Source organism: Morone saxatilis, unplaced genomic scaffold (assembly GCF_004916995.1).
Source record: "Morone saxatilis isolate NCDOM2014 unplaced genomic scaffold, NCSU_SB_2.0 Contig24, whole genome shotgun sequence".
Lineage (NCBI taxonomy): Eukaryota > Metazoa > Chordata > Actinopteri > Moronidae > Morone > Morone saxatilis.
In genome coordinates this window covers 5,900,434-5,908,984 of record NW_023339807.1, presented here as the reverse complement: position 1 = coordinate 5,908,984, position 8,551 = coordinate 5,900,434, and the positions used below count along the sequence as shown (strand labels likewise).

Genomic DNA, 8,551 nt, shown 5'->3' with positions numbered 1-8,551 from the left:
CTCTCGCTCTCTCTCTCTCTGTGCCTCGGCACAGAGCGGAGGGACAATAAGCCAGTTGTGATGAAGAACTTTATAGGAACATTTAACTTGAGAGTGAGGGATTGAAGCGGGTAAACAAAGCATTCCTTTCCCTTTCATCACCATTTAACTGTTCCCCTAACATTCAGTCTCACCTCCAGGCCAGTGCCCACCAGACCGGGGAACTTGTCAAATAAATATAAATCAAAAAGTAAAGGTTTATCCCACAAGTTACCGTGAAGTTGCTTAGAAATTTAGACTTGATTGTGCAAGATTACAGTATTTCAAATCCAGAATTAGCTGCAAAGACTCATTGTGGTGCACACTTGTGAGCAGCAGGGATAGCGTGGCTCATAGTAGCACCCCGGCAGTGCTGTTCCACACTTATAGCCTGGAGGGCCATTTGGTTATACTCAAGGGAATGGTTGTTGTGTCAGTCATTTGCCACGACCGCTAAAGAGTGCACTTAGCATCCTCTGTTTCCCCCTAGCAAACATGTGGGGAGTGACATGATACTGTACAAGAGCCCTGGACAACATATAACATTTCAAAGCAATTTCCTAATTGTTTCCAGGCCAAGGTTGATAGCCTATATGGAAGCAATCCCTTCTCTCAAACTTTTTCATCCGCAGATTGGGAAACATTAAAGTGTTAAGTAAACTTGACCCAGGCGGGCTAATTCATTGGGAAATAGCTGGGGTTTGTACATTCAGTGCCATATCAGTGACAGTCAGTCACTGGATTTCCTTCTACTTGGATGGTCACCATATGTTTATATGGGTTTTAAGCTAGTCAGTCACTGAATAATGACAACTGCTGTCTATGATGAAAGACTGTTTAAAAGGGGAAGAATAGATGAACAAGCATACCTGAAGGTAAAGATATATGTGCTCCATACGCACTGTATACTTCTTATAGGGGGAGTTTAGCCTTAAGCTTAGAAAGTCTCTACAACTTCATGGTTGATATTTACTTCATATTCATATTTAGTTTAGTATTAGCAGTGGTATTGTTTTTTTGTTTTTTGTTTTGTCTTAAAAGGTCATTCAGTATGATCTAAAAACATGTGTTGTTCAAGATGTGGGTGTGCAATTTAAGCATATTTAATCCTCCAGGAAGAAAAACAATGATTTCTTTTTAAGTCTCAAGACTCAGACCAAGATATTCAAGCACACTTCATTTTAAAAATGCCTATTTCTCGTCTCATCTGATTCCCTCATAAACAAAATGCCCTGCAGAGTTCTTATTGGATTTTTACAATAGTCAGACACTTCAAAACACTTCAAATGAATAAAAGGAATGCAAAAAGAGTTGTTGCATTAATCATCAGAGGTACGACACTTTGTTTTGAATTTTATTTGTACAGTAATGGTGTGGAATATTATCCAGTAATATATGTATATAAATGATCTTATATATCATTGTAAAAGCTCTTTACACTCTAACTGAATGCACCTCAAAACTCAGATCCTATATGCAATTATGAGGTAGACATTAATAATGGTATTTTCCACCCTCTGCAAAAAATATCGAATACACCTTAAATTACTCTTATCAATGTAAGAAATATATGATTATCATGAAACTCTGTACATCACAAATAATAAAATAATTATAGAATAGAAATTATACCGATTTGAGTGCATTTTGTATATTTACAAAGAAATGCTTTTTTCTCATTTCTTCATTCGTTGCACTTTGTAAAGTTTTCAACTGTACAAATATTTACAGCTCAAAAAATAATGAACAGCAGTGCATTCAAAGCTAATGTGCATTTAAATATCATCTCGTTTGCGAGTCTTTTATTTTCGTCATCAGAGAAGACAAACTCTCTCGCTGACCGCGTGTCCTGGGCGCAGTCAGTTGTGGAAGTGCATTTCGTAAAGATGCAGACTTTTGAGCAAAAAGTTCGCCTCAGTTATGTGTGCTTTTTTTTCTCTTTTTTTTTCAAACAACAGGGCCCCAGTCAGGCACAAGTCTGGTTCTGTGTCCTTTCTGTCCACAAAGGCGCACGACGCGTCTCCCAGCGCCTCTCAACTGGTCTCCAGTAAGGCAAAAATCTCTTGAAGGCATTACCACCACCATCTTACCTCCTCTTCTCAGACCAGTCTGTGTGTGTGTGTGTGTGCGTGTGTGTGTGTGTGTGTGTGTGTGGTAGAGTAGACATTCACCCCCTTTTTTCTTTTTTCTTATTTTTTTTTTTCTTTTCTTTTTTTGAAAAACAGGCACTTGCTCGGGCCTTGTAATGCACTCCAGCTTGGACAGTGCCAATTTACGCCTGGATGCACAATACCCAAAAAAGATCCTGGCCTGTGGCTTGGCAGGATCACACGGCAGAGGCCTGCAACAAAAAGCGCTGACAGGGCAAGCCACTTCGTCCTCTGGGCTCGGCACGAACAGGTGCACAGGTCGCGACCTCAATAGGGCTTCCGCATCATCTCGCCTTGTAGCCCATCCCTTTCTGTGCCATGATTGCGACCACGTCTCACTCTTCTTTTGGGAAACAAAAAGCCTGTTTGATGAGTGATGACTTGTTGCGTTGGGATGGCGGAACGAAGGCGTTAACACTTTAAGGCAGAGAGTGGGTGGGAATTATTGGCTTGGACTGTACTTGAGGTTCTTAAGAAATGAAGCAGATGATCGCCTTTGTGGGTGCATCCCTTTTTGATAAAGACAAGGCGGCGTTTTCATGCGCTCAATAGCATCTTGCAGCACCTGGCTTGAGCGACTTTATATCTTTCAACCTGCGACCAGTCAAGGATCTTATCTTTGATTTTGTTTTTTCTTGTCTTCTTGAAAGCTGTTTGTTTTTTACGAGATAGGGGCCGCTTGACCCTGCAACCGCACTGCCTTTCCACCACGCATTCGGTCCTCGTTACCCTGTTTGCTACAGCCACGTTATTTGCCTGGTCTATGTAGCAGGGGATGCTGATGGGGCTGAGTTTGGTGGGGACGCAGCAGCTGGGCGGGGTGCTGTTGGGGTCCATGGAGTTCATGAGCGTCTGTATGATGGCGTGGTTGGTCGGCTCGAGGTGCGACCTCAGGGGGAAGTCACACACCCCCTCGCAGTGGTACGCCTCGTAATCCAGGGGCGCGATGATCCAGTCGTCCCAGCCCAGCTCTTTGAAATTCACGTGCAGCGCCTTTTTGCTGCACCTGGATTTGGATTTCTTCCCGTGCCTTTTCCCGTGCCGGTTGCTCAGCGCCGTCCTCCGCCGCCGCCGGGGGCCCTCTCCTTTAACCCCTCTCAGAGACACCCCCTCCTCTGCCGCCGCCGCCTTCACCACCACCGCCGCCTCCTCCCTCTCCCCTACCGACCTCCGCGACTTGATCTTCTCCTTCATCTCGTTGAATAGGTTCTCCCTCTTCTTGGAGCGGGTGTAGGCCACCAGGATGGCCTTCTCCCGCTGGGGACGGCCGCCCCTGTCCAGCCCTAGCTGCCTCAGGTCCACCTCGGTGTCTGTCTTGCTGAGAGTGACGCGGAGCTGGAAGCAGAGCTGCTGGTTCCCCTGCTGCTGCTGCTGCTGCTGCTGATGGTGGTGGTGGTGGTGGTGATGATGATGGGGGTGATGATAATGGTGCTGGTGTGCTTTAAACATTTCCCACACGTCCAAAACCTCCCAGCCGGCCTTGGTGGTGTCCAGCGTGTCGAGAGACCTGGAGTCCAGCAGTCTGTCCGAGCGGCAGGGGTAGACCTGGATGTCGTACAGGCCCGTCGTCTGCAGGGAAGTCTGCAAATCCCCGGGCGCTCTCCTAAATATCCTTAATTCCGCCCCGACCAGCTCCTCTTTGTCTGAAAGGGTTGAGACATCAAACAGATACTTTTGTCTTCGCAGAGGAGAGTGCAAAAGATCGTCTGCAAGGATAAAAGAAGAAAATAATTGCAGTCAGATTCACTTAGGGTGTACAGTGTTCAGAGGGAGGGAGGGAGGGAGGGGGACTCACATTCTCCCACAGAGGCCTTCTCTCTCTCTCTCTCTCTCTCTCTCTCTCTTACTTGTTTTTTCAATGTCCACCAAGGACCTGCCTGAAACAAACTACAGCTGACAAGTCCTCAGTTTGGATGAGAATGTAAAAACGCCCAGTTAACACCAGGTTTATTACTGATATAAAGAAAATACTCATTAACCCACTTTGTCCATTGTTTCCCTTTGATTTGATTACACTCTACAACAGAACTATCTCGGTAATAAAGTTTTGTGAATCTTCTATAACGCTAAGGGCTCAATGTGGGTTAAGTTTACAAAGCCTGCTTTAAGGCTTCCTCCCTACAATTGCAGTTGTTCAGGGGTCTTCATTTCATTTCATGCAAATTTGTTGCACATGAACAATTTGAAATGATACTGTGATGCGCAATGTTTCAGGCCAAATACAGGAATTTTAACATCGCTTGTTCCAAAAGAAATGTGTACATTACGCATTCATCCACCTGTCCTTATAGGGCCAGAATTCGTTTCTTGATATTGCAGTGACAATAATCCAATCAAATCTGGCGAAAATGTAATGCCAGATTTAATCAGAGCCAGCATGTTTTAATGAAAATAGTTCTGCTTTCATTTAACTTGATGACAGATTGATTATTCATTTCCAGCTCCCTGACAGAGTGGAAGTAAACTTTTCCCTCTTCGCAGTCTCAAAAAGGTCTTAAATCTAAAGCAGCAGTCAGAGCATCTAAAATGTGGTTAGTTTTCTTTTTTGAGAACTCTTGCAGAGTTGTAAGGAAAGGAAAGGAGAAAAAAAACAAGAGGCCTAGTGATGTGAAGGCCCCTGGGTGCTGCCAGACACAACGGACCAAAGGCGACATACTGTACACTCAACTGAACAATACACAATTAATGCATTATTCCCTGCTGGAGACCCAGGAGGCCTGCAAATATTCCATCAATGAGACTGGAATATAACAATGCATGAAAAGTAAACGTCTGCATGTAACAAAAAAGAGACACAGCCTGTGTTTTTAAAAAATACATTTAAAATGAGAATGATTTATGTTTAGCAGCATGCATATCAAGCTGCAACTCACAGCCTATTCGGTTATAAATCGCATTAATTTCTTACTTGGTTTTGCTTCAATAAAATCCAGCATAAAAAGTTATTTTGTACTGTTTTCTGTGATTTTTGTAGAATTGAGCAAATGGCGGTGAAATAATTCTCTTGTTTCCTGCATTTTTTACTATTTTTCGACAATTTCTTGTTTGAAATTCTTAAAACACATTTATTTACGTTGGGATAAGTGACCAATAACTTTCCTTTAAATGTAAAAAAAAAAATGTCACTCACTTAAAAATATAATATTTTAAACATGAAAGCGGAATTAAATTACTTGTTAAGATGAACGATTTGTGATTTAAAATAAATAAGCACGTTGCCTCGGTTGATTGTCTCCATTAATATCCGATGAGCTAATATGCTTTTAAAAAATAAAAGTGGCATGCCTACATCTGAACACCCCTGTGATATAATTTGTTAGACTTGCTCTAAAGAGATATTTGAATCTAGTTGTCGGTTTCCCTCCGTGAACCCTGCCGAGTCAAACAGTAAAAGCAGATTGAAACCTGGTGCTCGTTTCAGTGACTTTGCGCGTATGGTCTGCATTAGGTTTCTTTTTTATAAGACCTCAAACAAATCGAATACAAGTTCACCAAATAATTAACAGTTCTGAATTCCCAACTTCCTCATTAAAGCACTTCCCCTCTTATATTTCATCTCATCCTGCCAACGACAACATTCCCCTTAAAACGCGCAGCCTGCACGGGCTGACTGACTGACTGACCGAAAAGACTGTTGGAATTATTGAGAGATATTCGTGTTGACAGTTTAAAAAAAAAAAATTACAAAGTTTTCTTAATTTCATTATTATGTAAAAAGCCAATTTTTTCCATTACGCGTAAGATGCTTGACGGTGGATAATTGGGGGCGAATGCGGTGGATTTTACTGCTTGGTTAAAATGGCATCCTGTGCACTTTTGTTTGACCTTGTTGCTTGTATTTGAACAAATGCAAAACATGTTTTTGTCATCTATGCCTCTGTTTGGAGAGAAAAGGGGAAAGCGAGAGACAGAGAGAGAGAGAGGCCGGGCTGCACCATCTGCGCTTTAATGAGTTACCCCAAAGTGCCAAAAGTAATTTTCAGATTCGGGTTATTCTTTTCTGATCTTGCCTTTTCTGACCTCCAGGAAACACCCTGCCTGGTTTTTATAAGCAAATTTCATTATACCTACAAAAGTGTGAAAGCCAAAGAAGCCGTAGATCATAGGTGCACTCAGTAAAACCTGTCTGTGCGTGGATGAATAATGCGTAAAAGACGCAAAACCTGTTACTTTGTGCGTCAAAAGCTGCTCCCCCCCGTGTGTATTTCTTTCCTGGTGGAGCAGATTTGAATAACGAAAAACTCCCAGCTGAGGTTCATTCTGCAGGTTAATGCAATGCAACACTTTGGGGGTGCTGGGAGGAATCCCAAAAGAAACCAAAGGCGCTTGAGCTGAAAGAACGGGAAGAAAAATAATTTTCCGTAATTAAAGTGGCGGTCGCAAAGGGAGGTTCCGCAGTAAAAAAAAATACGAACCACTTCACAGCGGAGGAAGTGCTCTTTCATTTTTTTCCCCCTCGTCGTTTTTTGGTGATGTGCCCATCGTGGCCGAGCTGGGTCATTATGGGAGAATAGACAGTGTTTGATATGTTATGACATGAACACTCAATTGGATCACCGAGTTCAAATACTCCAATCAGCCCATCGATGCCAAGCAGCTCTCAGAGGGTCCAGCTCGGGGTCAGAGCCAGTGACACATCACATCAGAATCACAGGAGAAAGTGAGGCGTTTTTCCTATCAGATCAGTTCACACTGCAAGAAGTGGCCCCACGGACGAGCCCTCTAGCCTCGTATTCATTCTGAAAACGTCCTCTTTTGTCTGAAAACGAACGACTTTATGAGAGAGCGGCACTTATTCTCAATGCAGTTAGGTTTATTTTGAGGAGAAGGTAGCAAATCTTGAAATACACTTTTTTTTAATGCACTTCACTGAATATAGGTCTAGAAAAAAATGCTGATTTGCGCAGGAAATAATCGCAGCTGCACCTCACCAAGTAGGTAGATAATAATATGATTGAAGCAGCCGACTCTTGGCTGAACAACTCGTAATGATGGATATTTTTTGCAGCGCGCAGTTCGCGTCCCAGAGCTGAGGCTCGGAGTGTTTCAGACGGGAGGGAACGCAAACAAAGATAGCTTTTATTTCTCCCGCAAAGATTAACTCGGCTTATGTCCCCTTGTGTGTGTTGGACGTGTTTGTGTTTATCAGATTGTGTTTGTCCTCGCGGGCTGGTCAAATCACTTGGTTACACATGTTAACTGACCCAAACACCTGCTTCTCACACCGACCCGCTCTGCCGTGGCTCCCCCCACCCCTCCAGCTCCCCTTTGTCAGCACAAGTGGGCCAAACTGGCCACCATAATGGCAACGGATTGAACGTTTTAAAACACAGTTTGTACTTTAAATGTTGGGACTTATAATTCATTGTGTTTGCGTGTGGAGGTGAATGGGGGGGAATCTAGTTTGTGCTGCAGCTCGCACTGACTGATTTACAGCCTTCATTTAGAGAGCGCCTTAATTAGTGTTTTACTGTCGTGTTACCCAGAGGTTAATTTAAGTGTAATATAACTTTATACTCGCAAAAAGGTGCACGTTTCGCAGGCTGTGCGGCAAATAGATCCAAATACAATCACAAAACTGCTCCTGAACAACATATAATCCTTTAGCTTTCAGTACTTTCCTTCCCTTAAGATTATTGTGATTTAATGATATTTTCTGCACGTAAAAGTGCATTTACGAATTATCTTTGCCTGATCTAAAACGTGCGTAAAAGCTGCCGCGGCGAGCTTGTTTTTCTGCAGCTCTTATGCATTACTGTCGTTTTAAAGCCACATTTTATTTAGATCTCTAAAAGAGGAGAATATTATAGACCAGTCAGTTGAGGAAAAAAAAACTGTGCCACAAAATTATGCAAGACTGAGCTGATGGAGCTGGCAGCGGACTGAAACCAACCTGTTCCTCTGTCCACAAAACTTGTTATGGTGTTGGCAGATTTAGAGGAGCGGAAAAAGCTTGCGTTTAGTCCGAGCTTCTCTGCAGCCGAGTATGTCCTGTATATGGAGAGCATGTATTCATGCGGCACAATAGCGTCCTTTGGGTCTTCTTTGTGGTGGCCCGCCATAGGATGCGAAGACGTGAAAATGTCTTTTAGGAATTTGGATGACCTTTGTCCGTCCTGATGAGAGATTCTGGCTCCCCTGTTCCTCCTCGGCGCAGAGGGAGAGATGATAGCAGCAGACTGGAAACACGGTATATTCCCAAGGAAAACAAGGAGCAGGCCCAGATATAGCGTTATGAGTCGAGATGCGTCCATGGCTGGAAGAGTGACCGGGAGATGTTCAGAAACTCTCTCGTTTTTCCCGCTCAGTGAAGTTGGATTCGGGGGGCCGCCGGAGTCTGAGACGGTGTGCGCGTCAGGGTCGGAGAGCTGCTACTTTTGCGC

The 8,551-nt window shown here is 43.5% G+C and overlaps 1 protein-coding gene across 1 annotated transcript in view; it reads right to left on the bottom strand.

Annotated features, from left to right (window-relative positions):
- The window catches only part of gdf6a (growth differentiation factor 6a), a 9,535-nt gene extending 984 nt beyond the window's left edge, over positions 1 to 8,551 (bottom strand). The window contains exons 1-2 of the mRNA XM_035672130.1: positions 8,062 to 8,551; positions 2,898 to 3,874 (exon numbers count right to left, since the gene is read on the bottom strand). Coding sequence (XP_035528023.1) covers positions 2,898 to 3,874; positions 8,062 to 8,422 — 1,338 coding nt within the window. The 5' untranslated portion in view covers positions 8,423 to 8,551. The remainder of the gene's footprint in view (positions 1 to 2,897; positions 3,875 to 8,061) is intronic.